At 45.5% G+C, this 26,831-nt stretch overlaps 1 protein-coding gene across 4 annotated transcripts in view; it reads left to right on the top strand.

Moving 5' to 3' along the window:
- LOC141166076 (uncharacterized) overlaps positions 1 to 26,831 on the top strand; it is a 372,610-nt gene that overhangs the window by 105,533 nt on the left and 240,246 nt on the right. For 2 of the 4 annotated variants that reach the window (XM_073652378.1, XM_073652369.1), the window contains one exon: positions 23,889 to 24,002. The exons of the other annotated variants lie outside the window; for them this stretch is intronic. In XM_073652378.1, the coding sequence (XP_073508479.1) occupies positions 23,889 to 24,002 (114 nt within the window). The remainder of the gene's footprint in view (positions 1 to 23,888; positions 24,003 to 26,831) is intronic. 4 annotated transcript variants of the gene reach the window in all.

Here is a 26,831-nt window from a genome sequence, read left to right as displayed (position 1 = left end):
CAGGAATAAGAGAGTAACAGTTCTCCTTGTAGCGGGTGTCTAAAAGTGTCACCAACCAGTAATGACTGTCACCCAACATTTTGACAACGCGAGGGTCACAGTTATGGCAGCGTAACATAAAGTCAGCCATGCATGCCAGACTGGTAACGGGCAAGACCTCCGTGTCCTCACCAAGATGACGACTGACCATGGTCTCCTCCTCCTCCTCCTCCCTCCTGTCCTCAGGCCACCCACGCTGAACCGACGGTATGACAGTTGTACAGGTACTACCGTCTACAGCGCATAATACCAGCTCCTGTTCTTACTCCTCCTCCTCCTCTCCCTCATTGTCCCCCAATGCACGTTGGGATGAGATGAGGCTGGGCTGTGTGTAATCGCCCGCTACGGCTTCTTGATCCATCTCATCATACTCTGGCTGCAATGCCTCCTCTTTAATTCTCTACAGAGAGCGTTGCAAAAGACAGACAAGTGGGATGCTGACGCTAATGATGGCGTCATCTGATGGCGTCATCGCCACTCACCATCTTGGTGGACTCCTCAAAGCTTGTCAGGATGGTACATATGTCAGATATCCAGGTCCACTCTTGAGGTGTTATGTGTGGAGTCTGACCTGAATATCGACGGCCTTGTTGCAGCTGGTACTCCACAACTGCTCTCTTCTGCTCACAAATCCTTTGCAACATGTGGAGGGTAGAGTTCAAACATGTAGGGACATCACACACCAGTCGGTGTGCTGGAAGCTGCAAACGCTGCTGCAACACAGCAAGGCCAGCGAAAGCTGTAGCCGACTTCCGAAAATGAGCTGACAGGCGGCGTACATTGATGAGCAGATCTGGCAACTCAGGGTATGATTTAAGAAACCGCTGAACCACGAGGTTAAGCACATGAGCCAGGCATGGTACGTGTGTGATCTCGCCTCGCCTCAGAGCCGCCACCAGGTTCCGGCCATTGTCACACACGACCATGCCTGGATGTAGGTTCAGCGGTCTCAGCAACAGATCTGCCTGCTCTTTCACAGCTGTCCACAACTCACAAGCAGTGTGAGGTTTATCACCTAAGCTTATGAGTTTCAGCACAACCTGTTGTCGCTTGGCTGAGGCAGTACTGCAGTGCTTCCAGCTTGTAACTGATGTGGTGATATCTGAGATGGAGGCTGAACATGAGGAGGAGGATGATGCGCAGGAGCTGTACACTGTGGGGGCAACTCTTACTGACATAGGGCTCGCAATCTTCGGTGTGGGGAGGAGGTGTTCCGTCCCAAGGTCCGACTGGGTCCCGGCACCCACTATGTTTACCCAGTGTGCCGTCAGGTAGATATACAGTCCCTGGCCACAAGCACTTGTCCACCTGTCTGTTGTCAGGTGGACTCTCCCAGTAACTGTGTTGTTGAGGGCACGGTAGATGTTTTGGGACACGTGCTTGTGTAGTGCGGGGATCGCACACCGGGCAAAATAGTGTCGGCTGGAGACCGAGTACCGAGGGACGGCCACCACCATAAGGTTGCTGAAGGATTCCGTCTCCACCAGCCTAAAAGGCAGCATTTCCAACGCAAGCAGTCGTGAAATGTGCGAATTTAGGATTGTGGCCTGTGGGGCGTTGGCTGCGAATTTGCGCTTTCGTTCAAAGGTCTGGGATATGGACAATTGAACGCTGCGGTGGGACGTGGACGTGGATGTTGATGCTGTTTCTTGAGAAACTGCCATAACAAGTGAAGACTGAGAGGAGGGGGCCTTGGCATGCAGTATGGACAGGGGATTGCCTTGCATGCACAACAGGGGGTTCTCTTACACACACAACAGCGGAAGAAGCAGTGGTGACACCCGCTGACACTGGTCGTGGACCATGGGGTTCGCCCCATAAAGTCGGGTGCTTTGCTGACATGTGCCTGATCATGCTGGTGGTGGTCAGGCTGGTAGTTTTGTCACCCCTGCTGATGCTGGCATGGCAGGTGGTACAAATGGCCTTTTTGGGGTTATCAGCAGAGTCTTTAAAAAAATTCCAGACTCTGGAAGACCTACCGGTTGTACTGGCAACGTCCCTCTGGTTGGTGTTACGAGGAACTGTTGCCCGCCTTCTGTGTGCGGCCACCACACTGCTTCTTCCTGCCTGTTGGGATACTCTGCCTCCCTCCCCCTGTGTGCTGCTGGCCTCGCTCTGCGTGTCCTCCTGCCACGTTGGGTCAGTTACTAGATCATCCACCACCTCCTCCTCTTCCACTTGCACACCACGATCCTCCTCCTCACTTCGTGGCAATTGTGTCTCGTCATCGTCCACCTCTTATGACAAATTGCCAGCGTCGACTTCCTCTGGCCGTGGCTGTTCAAATATTTTGGCATCGCTACATGGAATCTCCTCTTTCACCACTTCAAGCGGAGCCAGCGAGGGGCACAAATATGGAAATAGACCAGTGAACAGCTCTTCAGAGTGTCCAACTGTGGGATCAGTTGCTGTCTGACAACACTCGGCATGGTGGGAGGAAGGAGCATCAGGGTGAGGAGGAGTATGCGGTCGAGACTCACGGCTACTAAATCTTGACCGTGTGGAAGACAGACCGGAGGTGGTGGTGCCCAGGTAACTGGAAGTATTATCTGCTCTCCAATTAATAACCTGTTCACACTGATCAGTTTGCAATACTGGTGTTGTAGTGTGCTTCCCTAGTAATTCTGTCAAGAAGTGGGAGCGAAAAGATGTGTCTGTTGGTTGTGGCACATTTTCGCCTTGGCCACGGCCACGTCCTCTACACGCACCATCACCAGAACGTCCAGTTCCACGTCCCTTGCCACGTACATTGCCCATTGTAAATGAAGTAAAATAGCTTACACTCGCACTATCAATGGAAAAAGGGTAATAGAAAGGAGATTAGAACCGTGGAAGAGGAATACCACAGTTCTATTTCTCTGGCCTACACCAGACTCTTTTAAACTGATATATTTGTGTCTGAACAGTCAGCGAGACACTATTACTGTTTTTTTTTACGGAAAAAGGCCAAAAGCTGGATAATACTGAGATTTGAACCGTGGAACTGCAGAACTAAACTTCTAGTTATCTGGCCTACATCAGAATATTTTAAACAGATATATTGGTGTCTGAACAGTCACAGACACACTCAATTTTTTTTTTTGGATGGGGGGAAATACCAAAAGGTTAATAAGACTCTGACTGAGGAAAAAAAATAAATACAGCATTTTTAGATAAAAAAAAAGGATTTTTCCTGGCCCCTGAGACCGGGGGATAAGTCTAGCAATTTGACCACCAGGAGCACACAGGACTGTAATGCACTGTTTGTTGGTATAACCACTGCGTCTCCTATACAGCCTGCCTGCCTGCCTGATATCTGGGATGGATATTAGTCCTGGGAAGGACTGTTTGATTTAGTAGCCTTTAGAGACCCTACACTAACTATTTCGCACTATATATCTCTCCCTAACTCCGCAGCACTCTCCCTACACTGTCTGATCCCGGGTGACTGTGTCCAAGATGGCGGCGCCCGGTTTTAAATACTCGAGGTGACGCTGTGCGGCCAGCCAATCACTGTAATGCCCACAAACAACATGGCTGCGGCATTACAGTGACTGGCTGGCAATCCCTGCATGTTCATTGGCTCTGTATAGAGCGCCAAACGTGCAGGGCGGAGACCCGAGCTCCCGCCCGAGTAACCCGGAAATGCTCGGTGCTCGCCGAACATCCCGAGTAGCGAGATGCTCGGGCGAGTACCGAGCAGTGTCAAGCATGCTCGCTCAACACTACTCGGCAAACATTTTGCTGATTTTCACTGTGGTGATCTTTCCTCACTTAGGCTGCGTGCCCACTATGCGTTTTTCAAGTGTTTTTGCAGCGGAATTTCCACAGCGAAAGCAATTAAAAAACGCTTGGTAATACATGCCGCATGGTCCCCAATGATAATCCGCATGTGCTGTGCACATGCTGCGGAAATTTCCACTGCAGATTATCATTGCGGAAAAATACGCAGCATGTCCATTAATTTTGTGGACACGCAGCGTAATTACTGCCATTGACTTGCATTGAATCGCATAATATCCACATGACTACATGTGCACACACGGATATTAAGCGATTCAATGTGCGCATGGTACCCGGGTCTGGAGAAGAGGAGACTCTCCTCCAGAGACGGGTACCATAGTGCCTTCTGATGGCCCCCGGTCTCCTGTACGATGCGTCCGGTCTCTTGTACGGCTCGCGATGGTCTAAAAGGACCTGCGGTGACGTCATTTAGTCATGTGACGGGTCATGCGACCGCTGACGTCGGTAGGTCCTTTAGTTTACTGCGAGCTGCCGGAAAGTCAAGACAAGGTCACCGGGGGCCATCAGAAGGTAAGTATAATATTTATTTTTTATTTTTTACCATTCTTTCGGTCACACTATATAAATCCATGCCGGTTGCATGGATTTATATAGTGTGACCAATTGTCAAGCACTTTCCAAGTGATGCTAAAATCGCTTGGAAAGCGCTTGACAACCCGCATGTGGAAATGCATGTGAAGAACGCTTCCCTTCTGCTTGTCCCTGGTAGGAAAAACGCATGTACAATACCTGGAGGAGATAGAGGCAAGCTTCTCTTAAGGCCCCGTCACACTAAGCGAGATCGCTAGCGAGATCGCTGCTGAGTCACAAGTTTTGTAACGCAACAGCGACCTCAGTAGCGATCTCGCTACATTTGACACTTAGCAGCGACCAGGCCCCTGCTGTGAGATTGCTGGTCGTGTCGGAATGGTCTGGACATTTCTTTGATCGTTGGGTAGCATGCATCGGTGTGTTTGACACCTTACCAACGACTTTGTTGACGACTCAGACACAGAAACACGTAGGCGTGCATAGTTATACAGGTCACTACGGGTCGCCGCATCGTTGCTGCGTTGTTGGGAAGATCTGACTGTTTGACATCTCACCAGCGACCACATAGCAACGCAGCAACGATCCCTGACAGGTCGTATTGTTTTTCGGGATCGCTGTAGCGTCGCTTAGTGTGACGGGGCCATTAGCTAGAGAAGCATCATGGATTCTTAAACTTAACTCTCGCATTCCCAATCATCTCAATTTTCGCAATGATCTAATGTACATTTTTTGATACTTTTTTCTAATGGTGTACATAATTTGCTAGCAAACCATGCACGTAAGTTTAATTAATGCATATTACTGAGCAATTATCCTCAGGAGGTTTTTCATTCACTAATGAACTTCCTGTTCTTTGTTGGTCTCCACCCTATTTTTTCTTTTGTTTTCAGTCCATATGTACAGTACAGACCAAAAGTTTGGACACACCTTCTCATTTAAAGATTTTTCTGTATTTTCATGACTATGAAAATTGTACATTCACACTGAAGGCATCAAAACTATGAATTAACACATGTGGAATTATATACTTAACAAAAAAGTGTGAAACAACTGAAAATATGTCTTATATTCTAGGTTCTTCAAAGTAGCCACCTTTTGCTTTGATGACTGCTTTGCACACTCTTGGCATTTTCTTGATGAGCTTCAAGAGGTAGTCACCGGAAATGGTTTTCACTTCACAGGTGTGTCCTGTCCGGTTTAATAAGTGGGATTTCTTGCCTTATAAATGGGGTTGGGACCATCAGTTGTGTTGTGCAGAAGTCTGGTGGACACACAGCTGATAGTCCTACTGAATAGACTGTTGGAATTTGTATTATGGCAAGAAAAAAGCAGCTAAGTAAAGAAAAATGAGTGGCCATCATTACTTTAAGAAATGAAGGTCAGTCAGTGCGAAAAATTGGGAAAACTTTGAAAGTGTCCCCAAGTGCAGTTGCAAAAACCATCAAGTGCTACAAAGAAACTGGCTTACATGAGGACCGCCCCAGGAAAGGAAGACCAAGAGTCACCTCTGCTTCTGAGGATAAGTTTATCTGAGTCACCAGCCTCAGAAATCGCAGGTTAACAGCAGCTCAGATTAGAGACCAGGTCAATGCCACACACAGTTCTAACAGCAGACAAATCTCTACAACAACTGTTAAGAGGAGACTTTGTGAAGCAAGCCTTCATGGTAAAATAGCTGCTAGGAAACCACTGCTAAGGACAGGCAACAAACAGAAGAGACTTGTTTGGGCTAAAGAACACAAGGAATGGACATTAGACCAGTGGAAATCTGTGCTTTGGTCTGATGAGTCCAAATTTGAGATCTTTGGTTCCAACCACCATGTCTTTGTGCGACGCAGAAAAGGTAAACAGATGGACTCTACATGGCTGGTTTCCACCGTGAAGCATGGAGGAGGAGGTGTGATGGTGTGGGGGTGCTTTGCTGGTGACACTGTTGGGGATTTATTCAAAATTGAAGGCATTCTGAACCAGCATGGCTGCCACAGCATCTTGCAGCGGCATGCTATTCCATCCGGTTTGCGTTTAGTTGGACCATCATTTATTTTTCAACAGGGCAATGACCCCAAACACACCTCCAGGCTATGTAAGGGCTATTTGACCAAGAAGGAGAGTGATGGGGTGCTACGCCAGATGACCTGGCCTCCACAGTCACCAGACCTGAACCCAATCGAGATGGTTTGGGGTGAGCTGGACTGCAGAGTGAAGGCAAAAGGGCCAACAAGTGCTAAGCATCTCTGGGAACTCCTTCAACATTGTTGGAAGATCATTTCCGGTGACTACCTCTTGAAGCTCATCAAGAGAATGCCAAGAGTGTGCAAAGCAGTCATCAAAGCAAAAGGTGGATACTTTGAAGAACCTAGAATATAAGACATATTTTCAGTTGTTTCACACTTTTTTTGCTAAGTATATAATTCCACATGTGTTAATTCATAGTTTTGATGCCTTCAGTGTGAATGTACAATTATCAAAGTCATCAAAATACAGAAAAATCTTTAAATGAGAAGGTGTGTCCAAACTTTTGGTCTGTACTGTATATACACTGCTCAAAAAAATAAAGGGAACACTCAAATAACACATCCTAGATCTGAATGAATGAAATATTCTCATTGAATACTTTGTTCTGTACAAAGTTGAATGTGCTGACAACAAAATCACACAAATCTTCAATGGAAATCAAATTTATTAACCAATGGAGGCCTGAATTTGGAGTCACCCCCAAAATGAAAGTGGAAAAACACACTACAGGCTGATCCAACTTTGATGTAATATCCTTAAAACAAGTCAAAGTGAGGCTCAGTATTGTGTGTGGCCTCCACGTGCCTGTATGACATCTCTACAATGCCTGGGCATGCTCCTGTTGAGGTTGCGGATGGTCTCCTGTGGGATCTCCTCCCAGACCTGGACTAAAGCATCCGCCAACTCCTGGACAGTCTGTGACGTTGGTAAATGGAGCGAGACATGATGTCCCAGATGTGCTCAATCGGATTCAGGTCTGGGGAACGGGCAGGCCAGTCCATAACTTCAATGCATTCATCTTGCAGGAACTGCTGATACACTCCAGCCACATGAGGTCTGGCATTGTCCTGCATTAGGAGGAACGCAGGGCCAACCGCACCAGCATATGGTCTCACAAGGGGTCTGAAGAACTCATCTCAGTACCTAATGGCAGTCAGGCTACCTCTGGCGAGCACATGGAGGGCTGTGTGGCCCTCCAAAGAAATGCCACCCCACACCATTACTGACCCACTGCCAAACCGGTCATGCTGAAGGATGTTGCAGGCAGCAACTCTGACTCTGTCACATCTGTCACATGTGCTCAGTGTGAACCTGCTTTCATCTGTGAAGAGCACAGGGCGCCAGTGGAGACTTTGCCTATCCTGGTGTTCTGTGGCAAATGCCAAGCGTCCTCCACGGTGTTGGGCTGTGAGCACAACCCCCATCTATGGATGTCGGGCCCTCATACCACCCTCATGGAGTCGGTTTCTAACCGTTTGTGCAGACACATGCACATTTGTGGCCTGCTGGAGGTCATTTTGCAGGGCTCTGGCAGTGCTCCTCCTGTTCCTCCTTGCACAAAGGCAGAGGTAGCGGTCCTACTGCTGGGTTGTTGCCCTCCTACGGCCACCTCTACATCTCCTGGTGTACTGTCCTGTCTCCTGATAGCGCCTCCAGCCTCTGGACACTATGCTGACAGACACAGCAAACCTCCTTGCCACAGCTCACATTGATGTGCGATCCTGGAAGAGCTGCACTACCTGAGCAACTTCTGTGGGTTGTAGAGTGACGTGCCCCCTGGGCCGTGGGGTACTCGGTGCCGGGCCGGTCGTTGCTAGGGGAGATGCCACAGTGGCGGTGACCCGGTCCGTGACCCAGGGCGGTCAGTAAAAGGGTGATATTTACAGGGGAATTAAAGTTCTTATATACAGTTTGTGACGCCACCTGTGGTATGTTGCTATATGGAGCCGCCGCTGCGGAGCAGGTCCTCTAGAGCTGTTAATGCAACAGAGTTGGTTCAGCTCTCCACAGGTAGAGCTTAGCTCCAGGGCAGTGTAGATGTTGCTGTTATGGAAGTAGCACTCGTGGTGCAGTGTAGTGCAGGGGGTGATGGCACAGCAATAATTTCACAGAGACAGTGGGGTGCAGTCCTCAGGGTTTACTCACAGTTGTTAAGTTCCTCAGGTTGCACTTTCCGGAGGCCCTGTGCCTCGCCAAACAATGTCCCAAGCCAGTATCCTCGGATCTTTCTGGGCAACCTGGAGTTCCCTGGATCCTATGTGGTTACCTTTTGGTGACTTGAGTGCGGATGTGGCAACTGCACCCTGAAAGTACAGACGCCTCTGGTTTCCAGTTGAACTTTGTAATTCTCACTGATTAGGAGCCGGTCCCCTCTGCGGCTCAATCCCTCCACCGCCTGGCAGATTCTGGCGTACGGGTGGTCTCCAGCACTGCCCGTACCCTGGGATCCCCTCTTTGCTCCTGGAGCCTTCCTCCTGCTCCTCTCCTCCTCAGTCTGTCCTGGGCCTCTCTGGCTAGGCCCTCCTCCTCCTGAGCAGAGCTCCTGCTCCCTCTACTTCTCCTCCCAGACTAAACTGTCCTTTCAAGATGGCTTCTCTCTATATACTATCCCTTACAAGTGCTCCCCTGATTTACTTCCTCCATGTTATGATCTGCAACATGTACTAAGGAATGATAGGGGAAACCTGTCCCTACAGTAAGACTAAGCTGAATCCCTACGATGTAGCGGGCTGCCTGTTCCTAGCGAAAAGACCAGCCTTAGTCCTCGGCTAGTCTGAATGAAGACCTATAGCATTAAGGGAGGGGTCCCTAAAAGAACTAAGGGCTGGGACAAAAATGGGACACCTCCTAAACAGAGAAGTTGTTGCAGAACACAAAAAGACAAACTGACAAAAATGTACTAGAGGTCCCAGAAGGACCAAGCGAACTTGACAGAGGCACCGAAGCACCAGGCTAGAGAAACAGTCAAACACTGAAGTCCAGCACAGCCATAAGGGCAGAGCTGGAATATAAAGGCAGATGGTCACGTGACCACAAAACACAAGATGGAAAAAACAAATAGGAGGGTTCTAACACTCCACCCACACCCACTACATGGTTTCCCCCACTCCAGCCAGGGACAGGGCTCAGCAGGAGAGTGACGCATCTTGCCCCTCCTGCTGGTCTGAAGTAGTGTAGTGTTGGATGCAGGTGTTAGGGTCCTGGGCAGCACTCTATCCTTGAGAGTGAGATACCACACCTCTGGGTGAGATGCTGTACCTCTGTGGTGACTGAACCCGCAGGGGCGCCACAAGAGTCCGTCTCATACTACCACGAGTGTGAAAGCACAACCAACATTCAAAAGTGACCAAAACATCAGCCAGAAAGCATTGGTACTGAGATGTGGTCTGCGGTCCCCACCTGCAGAACCTCTCCTTTATTGAGGGTCTCTTGATAATTGGCAATAATTTCCATCTATTGTCTATTCCATTTGCACAACCGCATGTGAAATTGATTGTCAATCAGTGTTGCTTCCTAAGTGGACAGTTTGATTTCACAGAAGTTTGTTTTATTTGGAGTTATAGTCTGTTGTTTAAGTGTTCCCTTTATTGTTTTGACTAGTGTATATGTCTTTTAACTACAGCAATGTAATCTATGATGAAGAACCCCTGTTTGGTTCAAACGCGTAAGGTCTGTCTTGCATATGGCGCTTTTTTAATGGAACTCATAAAATGGATGTTTTAACTTTACATCTCTTGTGATGGATATGGAGAAGGTGCTGGAGTTTTTCTAATCTACGTCTTACTGCTTCTCATCCCTGGATTTGCTACCATGGATTTCCGTGCTCCAGTGGACCGTTATGGCATATGTATGGTAGGCTGAAATTTTTCCTTTTTTTTCTTCTGGTGAGAGTTGAGAACTGCGCTACTGGATGAAATTTGTGAAGGTTAACAGGTGTGTCTCTTGTTAATCAGTCAAACTGGCACTCTTCCATTAGAGACAGTTACAATGCTGCGAGCAGCTTTCACTAATGGTTGTCCTTCTAGCAGGATTGGTTCGAGGAGAGCCTGATAATCTTGATTTTCAATACCTGGTCGGGCACGGCACCATACCATGGTTTCTGAACTAGGCTGTAGAATCACCGGTCGGATGTCTCAGATGCGGACACGACAAATTTCACCCTTGCTATTTGCAAACTTCTGCTGGGTGACAAGCACACGGATGGCATGCTGAATGGTCTGCTGCTCAGAAGATGTAGCTGTAGGGAGAGAGGCATGCAAAGTAGCCAACACTTCTGGAAAACAATTTCTAAGAACATTCATGCCTAGAACCATTACAGCAAAACCCTCATCCTCTGCATCAGTTACAATGACTCCCTGTCCTTGAAGCGTAATGTCCCCAATCCAAATAGTGGGCTCTCAGTAACCCTGGTGAGGTATGGGTTGACCATTACTAGCTATAATGTTCACCCAGACATCTGGAGGGTTATTTAAGTCACTAAAGTCCCAATGTTCAAAATATGCCCGCTTCTGCAAAGTAGTTACCTGTAAGCTGGTGTTGACGAGAGCTCCAGAGGCACACCGTTTACGAGGACAGTTATGTGCGGGCAGGGCGAGATGAAGTGAGGCACCCACATGGATGCCCCCTCTGGACCTTGCCTTCTTCCTCCCGAGGGCTGGTCTTCAGCCTCGGGGGTGGCCCGTTTAACTGATAGCACTGGGCCTCAGTGTGTCCATATCTGTGGCAGTGCTGACAGAAAAGTCTCTTACGACAAGCAGTTTTGCCTGGAGGTAAACTCCTGGGTGGAGGCTCTAGATAGAGAGTTCTGTCCTGGGCTTGCTCCCTGCAGCGTGAAGGTGAAATAATCTGATTTTTGATCTGCTGAGAGACTTGTTCGAGTCCTCTGGAAATGTTATCTACACGGGCCTCAAGGGATGCCTTGGAGTCCACAGCAGGAGTCTGCGCAGCTTGTGTAGCTTGAATGGTACCTGGCGATGTCATCTGGAAAGATGGAGGGGCATCAGGAATAGACCCAGCTGGAGGAGCAAAGGGGACATAGTTTCCCTGTATATATTCATTGCCGAGGACACGGATTACTAGGGTCTTGAAGTCTGCAAAGCTGAAGCTGAGATGTTGTGCAGCAAGCATGCGAAGTTTGCTCTGCGACAGTTCAGCGCCCGTCCCCTCTATGAAGCAGTCTATCCAGATTTTGTCAGAGTCCACACTTTCATGGGGGTCAACCTGTAGAACAGCGGAGAAAGCATCTTGGAGGGATAGAGCATAGTCCCGTTGGGTCTCACCTGGCTGTTGTTGTCTTGCTAAGAATCTCATCTTTGCCTCAGAGATAGATGTAACCTCAAAGGCATCCTTCAGTTTCGCAAGGATTTGCTCAGGCATTTTCTTCTCTGTTGGGGGCCAGGATCAAAACTTCCTTGGAAGCAGCACCCTCAAGCTGACCAGAACAGCAAGTGCACATCCTGCTGGAAGAGAGGGGGTAAAACAGGAAGAGAGCCAGCAACTTGTCATGGAAGTCTCTGAAAGTGTGCAGCTCCCCCTTGTAGCGTGGCAACCAGGGTGCCCCAGGATAAAATGTGACAGAGAATGGCATGTTGCACGTGATGGGCACAGCAGGGCTGCTAGCACCAGATTGGCTGTTGTTGATGGGTTTACTCATGATGTAGATGCTGAGGTGACTAGAGAAGAATCCTGTTCGTGACACCACAAATTGTGGTGGGCCACTGGGGAGGCGCCAGATGTTGCAGAAGGGCCAGCTGGGGTGTGTCGTCTCACTGGCTGCAGATAATGATGTCACGATAGCTGAAGTGGGTCGCTGGACCACTCAACACTTCTCTCGTGTCCACAACAATTTCAAAAGCGGGAGGTGGCACTTGTGGATGGTATAGGACCCTCCTGGGGCACTCCTGTAGCAGTGTTGTCTGGGTGCAGGTTTTGGAGTGCCGGTGATGTTTGTGCAATCTCAAGCAGCCAGACACGCGGGTGAACTTGTAAGCATAACAATTTTACTGAAGGAGGTAACAGGGTACAGTCTCTCTAACAGGCAAAGTTCACAATATATTGTGCATATGAGAGTAATGGTTCTCTTCTCATGAGACAAGTAAAGTTATAGTCTCCAAGGGCAGCTGGAGCAGAGTTCTCTTCACTTGCTAGTACAGGAAATGCTATGAAGAGTCCAGGAAATATTACACTGATGGAGGGACCTTCACAGATTGGCTCTCTGTGGAAACACACTAAAGTGTGGATGTAGTCAGTTTTTAGCCCACCGTTCCGTCTTGCATGGGGTAGGTTTAAGCAAAGTCGGTAGCGTGGCAGCCGTGCATCTGTCCTGGCTAGAAGCGATCAGGATGACCAGAGAGCAGGAGAGTCCATGTACAGCATTCTCTCTCCTGACTACAAGACACTTCACTCTTTTTGTGAAGGAGATTATATGAGGAAAATTGTCCCCTCAGCGTAGACTGGCATTGAAAACTCTTCTCTGAGAGAATAATGTCTCTCTTACAGTGGGGGAAAAAGTATTTAGTCAGCCACCAATTGTGCAAGTTCTCTCACTTAAACAGATGAGAGAGGCCTGTAATTGACATCATAGGTAGACCTCAACTATGAGAGACAAAAGGAGAAAACCAAATCATGAAAATCACATTGTCTGATTTGGAAAGAAATTTTTTTTCAAATTTTGGTGGAAAATAAGTATTTGGTCAATTACAAACAAGCAAGCATTTCTGGCTCTCACAGACCTGTAACTTCTTCTTTAAGAGGCTCCTCTGTCCTCCACTCATTACCTGTAATACTGGCACCTGTTTGAACTTGTTATCAGTATAAAAGACACCTGTCCGCAACCTCAAACAGTCACACTCCAAACTCCACTATGGTGAAGACCAAAGAGCTGTCGAAGGACACCAGAAACAAAATTGTAGCCCTGCACCAGGTTGGGAAGACTGATTCTGCTATAGGCAAGCAGCTTGGTTTGAAGAAATCAACTGTGGGAGCTATAATTAGAAAATGGAAGACCTACAAGACCACTGATAATCTCCCTCGATCTGGGGCTCCACACAAAATCTCAACCCGTGGGGTGAAAATCATCTCAAGAACGGTGAGAAAAAATCCTAAAACCACATGGGGGGACCTAGTGAATGACCTGCAGAGACCTGGGACCAACATTACACAGGCTACCATCAGTAACACACCATGCCGCCAGGGACTCAGATCCTGCAGTGACAGACGTGTCCCCCTGCTTAAGCCATTACATGTCCGGGCCCATCTGAAGTTTGCTAAAGAGCATTTGGTTGATCCACAATCCATTGGGAGAATTTCATAAGGTCAGATGAAACCAAAGTAGAACTGTTTGGTAGAAACACAAATCGTCATGTTTGGAGGAGAAAGAATGCTGAGTTGCATCCAAAGAACACCATACCTACTGTGAAGCATGGGGGTGGCAACATCATGCTTTGGGGCTGGTTCTCTGCCAAGGGACCAGGACGACTGATCCATGTACATGAAAGAATGAATAGGGCCATGTATCGTGAGATTTTGAGTGCAAACCTTCTTCCATCAGCAAGGGCATTGAAGATGAAACGTGGCTGGGTCTTTCAGCATGACAATGATCCCAAGCACACCGCCAGGGCAATGAAGGAGTGGCTTCATAAGAAGCATTTCAAGGTCCTGGAGTGGCCTAGCCAGTCTCCAGATCTAAACCCTATAGAAAACCTTTGGAGGGAGTTGAAAGTCCGTGTTGCCCAGCGACAGCCCCAAAACATCACTGCTCTAGAGGAGATCTGCATGGAGGAATGGGCCAACATACCAGCGATAGTGTGTGCCAACCTTGTGAAGAATTACAGAAAACGTTTGACCTCTGTCATTGCCAACAAAGGATATATAACAAAGTATTGAGATGAACTTTTGTAATTGACCAAATACTTATTTTCCACCAAAATTTGAAAAAAAAATTCTTTCCAAGTCAGACAATGTGATTTTCAGGATTTGTTTTCTCATTTTGTCTCTCATAGTTGAGGTCTACCCATGATGTCAATTAGAGGCCTCGCTCATCTTTTTAAGTGGGCGAACTTGCACAATTGGTGGCTGACTAAATACTTTTTTTCCCCACTGTATATCTTTCTTAGGCAGCTGGAACCACCCACAACTGGTTTGTACCAGTGTTCAGTCAGAGTGTGCCCTGAGCTGGGAGGCTCCTCCCAGCCGTTGCTATGGCCACCTGTTGTGAGGAGAATAATCATTACTTCATATACACACATTGGCCAGCAGGTGGCAGGAAAGTACAATTCACAATGCAAGTTAGTACAATTTACAATGTAATGTATTATAGCCCCTAACTCAGTACACACAATGGAACAAATCTACTACCACACTACAACTGTCTCATTTAGCAGCAATAAAATGGGTACCGGGATGCCACAGTATGAGGGCTTGTTTTTCGTTGGACGAATTGCATTTTTGATCAGCATGATTCATTTTATCATGTGGTGCATTGGAAAGGGGGAAAGAAATTTCAAGTGCATTGAAATTGCATAAAAGTGCTATTCCACAGTTTGTTAAGTTCTTTAATTACCATGTTGAATATGCGGAAAAATTGACCTGTCAATATGGTTCTCCAGGTTACTACGGTTACGTAGATATCAAACATGTGTTGTGTTTTTTTTTTTATTTAAGTGGTGAAAAAAAATGGATTTTGTAAATAAAATAAAAAAATTAGCTTATGTTGTCATTTTCTAAGAGCCATGATGTTTTCAATTATTGGGATATGGGCGTGTGAGGACTTGTTTTTTGGGCCGTAAACTGACATTTTTACTGATACCATTTTTGGGATATCTACGATGTTTTGATCCCATCTTCTTGTATTTTATTGTAATGTTGCGGCAACCAAAAAAACGTAATTCTGGTGTTTTTGATTTTTGTTTCTCATTACGCCGTTTACCAATAGGACTAATTTACTATTTTTATTTTGATAGATTGGACTTTTACAAATGCAACTATACCAAATATGTGTAGGTTTTATTTTTTTATTTTATTTTTAATAGGGAAAAAGGGGGGTAATTTGAACGATTATATTTTTCTTATTTTTTCCATATTTTTAAATATTTGTTTTCACTTTTTCCTGTACTTCTTAGTTTCCTTAAGGGACTTGAACCTGTAATCTAATCTTATCGCTTGTACTATGCATAGCAGTCCATTGTATCTCATATGAATGCCACCTAAACACTGGTGAGAACTGTCATGACAAGCACAGAGGTCTTAAGCAGACCGCCAGCTGTCATAGCAACCCATCGGCGCCCCACGATCATGTCACATGTTTATTTCCTTTATGTGTATTGGAATAGCACAATAAAAACTGAAGAAAAAAAGGCAAATTGGACAAAATTTCAAACAAAACCCCAAAAATGGGTGGGACAAAATTGGCATCCTCAACTCATTATTTGGTTGCACACCCTTTGGAATAAATAACTGCAATCAATCGCTTCCTATAACCATCAACAAGCTTCTTACACCTCTCAACTGAAATTTTCGACCCCTCTTCTTTTGCAAACTGCTCCAGATTGCTCATGTTTTAAGGGTGCCTTCTCCCAACAGCAATTTTAAGAACTCTCCACAGGTGTTCAATGGGAATTAGATCATGACTCATTGCTGGCCACTTAAGATCTCACCAGCACTTTGTTTCCATCCATTTCTGGGTGATTCTTGAAGTAGGTTTGGGATCATTGTCCTACTGGAAAGCCCATGACCTAGGGCGCAAATCCAGCTTTTAGACATTGGGCACTACATTGCGACCCAAAATCCTTTCATAATCTTCGGATTTCAAGATGCCTTGCATACAGTCAAGGCACCCAGTGCCAGAGGCAGTGAAAGAACCCTAAACATATATTAACCTCTGACATAGTTGACTGTAGGTACTGTGTTCTATTCTTTGTAGGCCTCATTCCATTTTCAGCAAACAGTAGAATGATGTGCTTTACCAAAAAGCTCTATTTTGGTCTCATCTGTCCACAGGATGCTTTTCCAGAAGGATTTTGACTTACTCACGTACATTTTGGCAAACAGCATGTAACATCTGACAGAGGTCACATGTTCAAAAGGCGACCCCGGACAGACTTGGGACACGCCACTCCATCTAGTGGAATGCTACCATGAAAGGACTGTCATCCAGGGGTAGAAATGGTCACCAAGCAGGGTCAGAGCCGAGAGGTCACATCAAGGACAGAATCAGGAACCGTAAGAATAGTCAGAAACAAGCCGGGGTCAAAACAGGAAAACACCACTAAAAAAACAGGAGCAGAAGATGCACATCTAGCCGGGGAACACTAAGCTCTATCTGGCAGCTACCAGCTGCAATCTGGAAGCCTTAGTAGGGTGTGGTGCTCTCCAATTGGCTGGAGCAACTTCAGCTGGAATGCACACAAACCCATTCTGCCAGACTGGATGGCACTTCACATCCCATCAACTTTATCCTTAGTGGCTGGACAGAGCACGCCTTCCAAAGCTTCTGGTTTTGATAACTCTATCACCAGGGCCGCCACATAGTGAATACAGCGGTGCCTGGCAACAGAAGCCGAAGTTGCAGGAGCAGGTTCTGGTGGAGATGTGACACTGCAGTCTAGCTCTTTATGTCTGTGTCAGCACTGGGTGTTCTGCCATAGCGTTTCATTTCATTCAAATGTCAATGGATAGTTTGCTCTGACACTGATGCCCCCTGATCCTGCAGGACAGCTTGAATATCTTTGGAACCTGATTGGGGCTGCTTATCCACCATCCATCCAAATTACCCTGCGTGGCAACCTTTCCTTAATTTTTCTCTGCTGTCCACATCCAGGGAGATTAGCTACAGTGCCATGGGTTGTAAACTTCTTGATTTATGTTGCGCACCATGGACAAAGAAACTTCAAGATTTCTGAAGAAGGACTTGTAACTTTGAGGTTGTTGATATTCTTCAACAATTTTGGTTCTCGAGTCCTCAGACAGTTCGCTTCTCCTCTTTCCATGCTTAGTGTGGCACACACAGACCTCACAATGCAAAGATTGAGTCAACTTCCCCTCTTTTTATCTGGTTTCAGGTATGATTTTCATATTGCCCACACCTGTTACTTGCCACAGGTGAGTTTGAACAAGCATCACATGCTTAAAACAAAGTTATTTACCCACAATTTTTGAAAGGTGCCAACAATTTTGTCCAGCCCATTTTTATGGTTTAGTGTAAAATTATGTCCAGTTTACCCTTTTTTCTCATTCTTTTTTTGTGCTGTTCCAATACACACAAAGGAAATAAACATGTATATAACAAAACATGTGTAATTGCAAAAATTTTCTGAGAGAAGTACTTCATTTTCTGGAACAATTTCAACGATGACAACACTTTCGGCCATGACTGTAGTGCTTAGGAAGATATAGTTGGTAATAAATAGAGATGGGCAAATCCAAACAGAAATGTTCAACGTTTGTACTGGACAGTCACTATTCGGGTCTGAATGCCAAACAAGGACTTGGGGAGGATGGGATGAGAGGGAGAGGAGAGAGAGAATTTTTTTAATTCTCTTACAAGTTTGGGTCTCCATTATTTTCAATGGGGTTCGGGTTCTGGTGGAGTTCGGGTTCCAGTCCTCTCATCCCTAGTAATAAACCAACTCTACCTTTTTAAGTTGATGATTTTTTCGTGTTTTTTGCATAAATAAATCGTAATTATTGCACATATGAATAAGTACACAACTTTCTAATATATTGTCACGCCAGGTGTGAGTGCAACACAGAGGAGAAAGGGAGCCCAGACACTAGGGAAAGGGGGAAGAGGTGACCTCCTAATCTGGACTAGCGTCACCCTGTCTCCCCCTAACGTCCCTATTCAGCCTCAGCAGCTGTCGCCGATCACGTGCTTCTCCCTACTATCCCTGGCGTAAGGCTAAAGCTGGGGGTGGAAGGAGATGAGCACTAGTCAACCTCCGCCAGCACTCTAAAGACAAAAAGGGGAAGACAACACAGGAAAATAACTTAGCTTTAGAAGAACTCCAACAGGGCACACGGCCTCAAGACTCCAAAGAGGACGTGATGCTGCTTCAGCCAAGTTCTGAATAGAAATGAGTATAACCGGCGACGCCCACCTAGACACACCAGGTATATATACACCCAGACTAAAGGGAGGTAGTCGCTGAGTACTAAACACAGCCTCCTATCTAGGCAGCTGTATGCATTGCCAAATGTAAAGATCTCCTGCAAACCACTGCAGGGCGACTGTCACCTCTGACACCCACTTGACAGATATTTTGCTTCAGATCCTCCTATGTAATGTGTGTCTGCCAAGGCCTAGACAAGGGGTAGGCAGAGTAGGCACCTGCCTAGGGCGCTACCTTCTGCCTACCTGAGGGGGGCGCACTTTGGACAAAAATTGCTGAATGCCTGCAGCCGCCCAGCATCATCTTCTGGCTGCAGACATTTGGTACAGGGACAGACGGGGCATGGGCACACAGGGAAGCAGTGTCAGTCACTGACACTGCTCACCCCTCTCTCTGCCTAAGCCTCGGCTGTCGCTCCCTGATGGTGGTTCTGGTGATGTAGTCATGTACTGATGGTGGGTCTGTTAATGTATTCATGGGCTAATGGTGAATCTAGTGATGCATTCATGTACTAATGGGGGTTCTAGTGACATATTCATGGACTGATGGTGGTTCTGGTGACGTATTTGTGTACTGATGGTGGTTCTGGTGATGTATTTATTTACTGATGATGTTTCTGGTGCCATATGTCATGATTGCTCAGTGAATGATTGTTATGCTGTCCAATGGAAACTGGGTCTTGCTGAGTTGTCAGTTTTTTGATTGACAGCTTAGTTGTCCAATCTTGTGATGGGCGTGCTGAACTGTTGGTGCTTTGACAGCTCGGCTGTCCAATCTGTGGCTGGGAGGTGCAGGACTTTCTCCAGGTGATCTGTGTTCTGGAGATTGCCAAAGCTATTTAACTTAGCTGTCTGCCCCTGATCCCTGCCAGACGTAGTGTGTGCTTCCAGTTGAGTGTTTGCATAATTCTGTTGTTCTGAGTTCTGCTCTTCTGCTGCCAGACCCTTTTGGGCATGTTCTGACTATCCATTTGTCTTGTCCTTTTGCTTTGATCTGCTATCTCCTGGTATTTTGGCCCCGGACTGTGACCTGACTTATGCATTTGTCTTTTCCCTTAGTTATCTACGTGCTTTCTTGGTACTGACACCAGAACGTCTGACTTCTCTGCTTCACAGTCTGTCCGTGAGTAGTGACTAGCGTCACATTATATTCACGTACTATTGATGGCTCTGGTGCTCTAATTAAGTTCTTGGCTTTGTATTCATGTACTGATGATGGTTCTGGTGATTAAATATAGAACTAGAATCATCATCACTTCATGAATACAGCACCAGAACAACCATCACTGCATGAAGATATCACCAGAACAGGAATATGTCACCAGAACCACCATCTGTACAAAGAGGCGTAGCTAGGGGTTCAGCTCAGGGGGGGCAAAACATCTGAGTGGGCCCCTAACCAGGTAACCATGGGTACAACTATGGTGGTGAACCCTGAACGTGGGTATAGAGAATCCTCAGGAGATAACCGCTCTGAAAATGAATCTCAACACTGATATTATCACCATATAGTGGTAGATACCAGTGCTGCAGAACATACAAGTAATCACAGTACAGTTATATATAGTAACTTACAGCTGATGTTCTTCCTGGTGGAGTCATTTATTTTCCCATCTTTTCCATCTGGCCCAGACTGACATGGCGACTTCTCCAGCCAGGACTCGTCTGCAGAGATTGCAATGAAAACACATTAGACTTCTCACATTACCAGCACCGTTCACATCTATTCTCAACATGCACAAACTCCTCATCCTGCTGATACCCCAATGCTGAGCCTGTGCTGTCAGCTACTATATATACAGTATAGTGGACCCATAGGTCCCTTATACAGAGTATGATGTCCCCACAGCTCCCCTATATACGGTATGATGGGCCCATAGCTCCCTTATAAACAATTTAATGCCCCACAGCTTCCCTATACACAGTATGGTGGGCCCACAGCTTCCCTATACACAGAACCACCGTCAGTACATGAATGCAGCACCAGAACTATTGGTAAATGAATGCAGTGCCAGAACCAGTAGATGAATACAGCACTAGAACCACATTTTTCCTCCTCTGCATACTGTCCACAAGATACTGTGCCATCACATTAACATCCCTCATATACAATAAAAGTCTCTATAAGTTTGGGCTCTATAAGGCGCTTACCTTTCCAACTTCGGCAACAAGGTGATGGCGGCAGCAGTGTAACGGCGGCAGCAAGGTGACTGCCACAGTAGGGTGGCCGTGGCAGAAAGGTGACTGCCTCAGCAGGGTGACTACCTTTGATCAGTTATGGATTGGTACATTTGTACACGATCAGAACCACGGTCAGTACATGAATCCATAACCAGCTCCACTGTTGCTACATGAATCCAACTTCTCCATACTGTGCCCCCACTTCTCCATATTGTCCCAAAAGCTCTCACCTCTCCATACTATCCCCTCACGCTCCCATCTCTACATACTGTGCCCTCACTTCCCAATACTGTCCTCCCACGCTCCCAGCTCTGCTTATTGTTCCACTACTTCTCTATGCAATCCCCTCACACTCCCACTTCTACATATGGACCCACACACTTCCATTTCTCCATTCTGTACCCCCATTTCTCCATATTGTCCCCTACGCTACCATCTCTCTATACTGTCCCCCCACTTCTTCATATTGTACACCCACTTCTCCATACAATCCCGCTTCCAATTCTCCATCCTGTTCCCCCATACCCATATTGTCACCTATGCTCCCACCTCTCCATACTGTCTCCCCGCTTCATGTTGAATATCCATTTCTCCACACGGCCCCCACCTCTCCATAATGCCCCCCACTTCTCCAAATGGTCCCCCCACTCCTGCATACTGTTCCTATGGTTCTTTCTTTCCTTACTTTCCCAACACTTTTCTATATGGTCCACCTCCCTTGCTGCTCCCTATCACAATTTTCCTCACTTACTCATTACGTGCCAGCACCATGCGTCCTTTGCCACTCTGCAGCTCAGTGATTGCAGCAGAGTGATGAGGTCAGCTGTGTGTGACCTCTTCACTCTACTGCACATAAGGTCGAGGAGATGAGAGCTCCCCTACGTCCCCTCGCTGCTGCGTTGAGCAGATGTATTCACGTGAATACATCTGAGCACAGGCAGAAGGGAGCCAGAGGTGACTCGCTTGCTGTGCAGCTTTGACTTAAGTATATCAGAGCACTGTGCACTCCGATATAGTTAGTTAAGCATAGCATAGCTCCGGGAGGGCGCCCCATGGTGAACCCCCCTGAGCACAGGGCCCGGAGCGACCGCACCCCCTGCCCTCCCGGAAGCTACACTACTGTCTGTACATTAATGCATCACCAGAACCACCATCAGTTTCATGCAAGCTGTATTTGTTGCATGACTGATGCAAAAAACATCAGACATATCCCTTTATCTATAATGGGGATCTGTTTTCTATTAGGGTATCTGCCAAATGCTGGACACCTTAATTGAAGCCAAATGGCCCCAATTATAGTTACGCTATTTTAGTTTCCATAGCTATCCTTGGGTTCTACATTTAAAATATAGGATATCAGGGATGAATATCGCTATTTGCCCCTGATATTGTGTAAATGGTCCCCAAAAATGATTGATTCTGTATCTAACTTTGAAATTGCACTTCCTGTTAAGTCACATCCCTAAAGTACACCACTTTTCTTTAGTTTTGATGACATTTTTTGTGAAAAAGGTAACCATTCTAGTGGAAGTGCTCATCAGAGTTTGCTACCTAATCCATCTCAGGGAGGGGGGGGTGCATTAAGGGTCCTGTTACCTCAGCCAAACCAGAACTCACACTTTGCACTGACGAGGGGCAGTACCCTGAAACACAGTGTCTGCAAATTGAGTTTCTGGTCTTGGCTTTTTATCCTAAGTTATGTGATAAGGCTTGTTAAAGGGTCACTATTGACTTTTAGGATTGCTACTTCCTGTAGGTGGCACTAGAGTTCTAGTCCTCTTCCTCTCTGAAGAGACAATTTGCATATTTCCTATAGGAGCATAGCGGCTTTAAAAGTCTCCTCACCTGACGTGCTTAACACGTCGTCACTCTCCGCAAGGAGAAATATTACTCCCAGATTCTTAGTCTCTGAGAAATTCCTTTGCTTTGGGGTTGGGGGGGGCGTCATTGGCTTTATCTGCCTAGGGCATCAAAATACATTGTCCCACCCCTGGTGTCTGTACTCAGTGAAGTGAATTTCCTTGTTTAAATTTAAATTTGGAGACAGCAAAATAGTAGAAAACTGTTTAAGCATATTTACTTGCAAATTTTAAAAGGCTATTTCCCCTTTAAAAGAAAAAAAAAACACGTTTTACCCATAGGATAGGAGTCCCAAAAACTAAGCTTTGTAGTCCTATTTTAAATGGACTAGAGACGCACATGCTCAACTACCGCTCCATGTATTGTCAATGAGATTGCTAGAAAAAGCCCCAGCAATTGGGTCTCCAGTGATCAGCAAGTTATCTTCTATCCTAAAGATAAAGAGTTATTCCCCTTCCAAAAACAAGTTATTTCTTAACAGAACCAGTGAAGAGATTGAAGGGGTTGGTTGCTTTATCTTTATTGTAATAAATATGCAATGGGCTCCCCTGGAGGTGGATTCTCAAAGTCATAGGTTTGGATGCGGAGTCTGGAACAGAGGTGACAGTGCAGTGATGTGGAACTTGATGGACAACACATAGTTCAATGAGGACCAGGGATGTATTGTATGCAGGACAGCTTATAACACGTAGAACAGATAACACAGATGATGCAGGGCCAGGTATGACACAAACAGGAACCGTAGCAGTCTAGAAAATTTCCTTCCAGCATGGCAATGGTTAATAGCAACAATGTAACAGAAAAAATGCAGTCTGGAATCTTCCAGCAAGGCAATAATCAATAGCAGCAATGTATGCAAGCTGGAACTTGTGGTGTGTAAATAATTATCTGCTGAAATACAATGAAGTATAGGCAAACTGGAGACATGCTTAAAGAGGTGTATTGCCATGATTGCAGAAATCAGGTGTGAACAGGACTAAGATTAGTAGCAAAGAGTTGGTAACTTGCATGCTGAGAGGTTGGTATGGGCTAAAAGGCCTAGGGTGATGAATTTTCTGAGAAATCCAGAATGGACAATACAAAGGAAAGTGCAATGGCAGAAGGGAGCAGGGTTTATCGTCCAAGCTGAGGCAGGTGAATAGCAAAATGAGTTTGTGCAGCCTTTTAGAAAGACTACAATAACAACTGTAGGAGGAGAACCTGTAATACTTACAGTATATATTGACAAGTACCACTAAATCATATCCCAAATACATCTGTTAAACTGAAGTGGCCAACCCCTTTAAATATAAAGCAACTGGTTGTATAAATATCAACTCTACCACTTTTATCTAGCTGTGCCTTACTTTATTTATTTGTTTTTTAAAATCAGATAAGATGAGGAGGACTTGTCGTCTAATGACTGCCTATAGTCAAAAAACTGTTAAAGTGGCGCGTGGTCCGCTCATCAAAGCTATTGTCTCTGATTCCACTGAAAGCACAGAAGGTAATTTCTATATGGTTTTAACATCAGTTTAATTATTTTGAAATTTGGAATTAAACAAGATTAAAGGGTCATTACATACAGTACAGACCAAAAGTTTGGACACACCTTCTCATTTAAAGATTTTTCTGTATTTTCATGACTATGAAAATTGTACATTCACACTGAAGGCATCAAAACTATGAATTAACACATGTGGAATTATATACTTAACAAAAAAGTGTGAAACAACTGAAAATATGTCTTATATTCTAGGTTCTTCAAAGTAGCCACCTTTTGCTTTGATGACTGCTTTGCACACTCTTGGCATTCTCTTGATGAGCTTCAAGTGGTAGTCACCGGAAATAGTTTTCACTTCACAGGTGTGCCCTGTCAGGTTTAATAAGTGGGATTTCTTGCCTTATAAATGGGGTTGGGACCATCAGTTGTGTTGTGCAGAAGTCAGGTGGATACACAGCTGATAGTCCTACTGAATAGACTGTTAGAATTTGTATTATGGCACGAAAAAAGCATCTAAGTAAAGAAAAACGAGTGGCCATCATTCCTTTAAGAAATGAAGGTCAGTCAGTCCGAAAAATTGGGAAAACTTTGAAGGTGTTCCCAAGTGCAGTTGCAAAAACCATCAAGCGCTCCAAAGAAACTGGCTCACATGAGGACCGCCCCAGGAAAGGAAGACCAAGAGTCACCTCTGCTTCTGAGGATAAGTTGATCTGAGTCACCAGACTCAGAAATCGCAGGTTACCAGCAGCTCAGATTAGAGACCAGGTCAAGGCCACACAGAGTTCTAGCAGCAGACATATCTCTTCAACAACTGTTAAGAGGAGACTTTGTGCAGCAGGCCTTCATGGTAAAATAGCTGCTAGGAAACCACTGCTAAGGACAGGCAACAAGCAGAAGAGACTTGTTTGAGCTAAAGAACACAAGGAATGGACATTAGACCAGGGAAATCTCAAATTTGGACTCATCAGACCAAAGCACAGATCTTTGGTTCCAACCACCATGTCTTTGTGCGACGCAGAAAAGGTGAATGGATGGACTCTACATGCCTGGTTCCCACCGTGAAGCATGGAGGAGGAGGTGTGATGGTGTGGGGGTGCTTTGCTGGTGACACTGTTGGGGATTTATTCAAAATTGAAGGCATACTGAACCAGCATGGCTACCACAGCATCTTGCAGCGGCATGCTATTCCATTCGGTTTGCGTTTAGTTGGACCATCATTTATTTTTCAACAGGACAATGACCCCAAACACACCTCCAGGCTGTGTAAGGGCTATTTGACCAAGAAGGAGAGTGATGGGGTGCTACGCTAAGTGGCCTCCACAGTCACCAGGCCTGAACCCAATCGAAATGGTTTGGGGTGAGCTGGACCTCAGAGTGAAGGCAAAAGGGCCAACAAGTGCTAAGCATCTCTGGGAACTCCTTCACGATTGTTGGAAGACCATTTCCAGTGACTACCTCTTGAAGCTCATCAAGAGAATGCCAAGAGTGTGCAAAGCAGTCATCAAAGCAAAAGGTGGCTACTTTGAAGAACCTAGAATATAAGACATATTTTCAGTTTTTTCACACTTTTTTGTTAAGTATATAATTCCACATGTGTTAATTCATAGTTTTGATGCCTTCAGTGTGAATGTACAATTTTCATAGTCATGAAAATACAGAAAAATCTTTAAATGAGAAGGTGTGTCCAAACTTTTGGTCTGTACTGTTTATAGAACAAGAGAGGATAAACAAAAAAGTTTTAATTAAAAGTGTTGTCTCAATAGAGAAACCTTTTAGGCTACGGCTCCACTATCAGTATTTGGTCAGTATTTTTCCTCAGTATTTGTAAGCCAAAACCAGGTGAGGAACAATCAGAGAAAAGGTATAATAGAAACAAGTGCACCAAGTCTGCATTTTTGACCCACAACTTATTTTGGCTTACAACTACTGAGGAAAAATACTGACCAAATACTGATAGTGGGGCCATAGCCATAATCTGAGATCTACCACATTAATCAGTTATCTTCCTTATTTTCCATTTGGGAACAAGTTTATGTGTTATATTGATCTTATCAATATTACTGAGCTTCCGGGAGTACCAGGGATAGATTTTGTTTATACTATGTGATTTGGGTTTTTTTTTATCCAAAATATATATGTAAAAGTTTTAGTCAGGTGTGGAAAAATGCTGCAAAGTTGGAATTCTCAAACTATTAAATCTAAATCCTATCAATATCAAAACAGCATCAATTCTAGGTACACATGCACAAAGTCAGGAATTTTGTAGTTTTATTGTAAGGTGTATGAGTAACCAATTATAGCAAATAGGTGATAATTATCATCATTTGCATATGTAGATTGAAACAGTCATTAACTTAAACAGAAATAGCTGTGTAGAAAGATTAAAACTGGGTGAGCCATGTCACAGATCATACACAATGGCAATGTTGAACACAGCAACAAGACACAAGTTAGTTATACTGTATTAGTATAATGTATCCTAGGTGTTAGAACCCTCCTGTTAGTTTTTTCTATCTTGTGTTTGCGGTCACGTGACCATCTGCCTATATATTCTAGCTCCGCCCTTCTGGCTTTGCTGGACTTCAGTGTTGTTTTGACTGTATTTCTAGCCAGGTGCTTTGGTGCTTATCTCTTTCAGTTCGCTTGGTCCTCTGGGACATCTAGTACTTTTTGTCAGTTTGTCTTTTGTGCTCTGCAACAACTTCTGTTTAGGAGGTGTCCCATTTTTGTTCCAGTCCTTAGTTCATTTAGGGACCCCTCCCTTAATTCTATAGGTCTTCGTTCAAACTAGCTGAGGACGAAGGCGGGTCTGTTCACAAGGAACAGGCAGCC

This window comes from Phyllobates terribilis, unplaced genomic scaffold, assembly GCF_046119375.1.
Source record: "Phyllobates terribilis strain yellow unplaced genomic scaffold, ASM4611937v1 Scaffold_1__5_contigs__length_1240528914, whole genome shotgun sequence".
Lineage (NCBI taxonomy): Eukaryota > Metazoa > Chordata > Amphibia > Anura > Dendrobatidae > Phyllobates > Phyllobates terribilis.
This window is presented reverse-complemented; position numbering and strand designations above follow the sequence as displayed.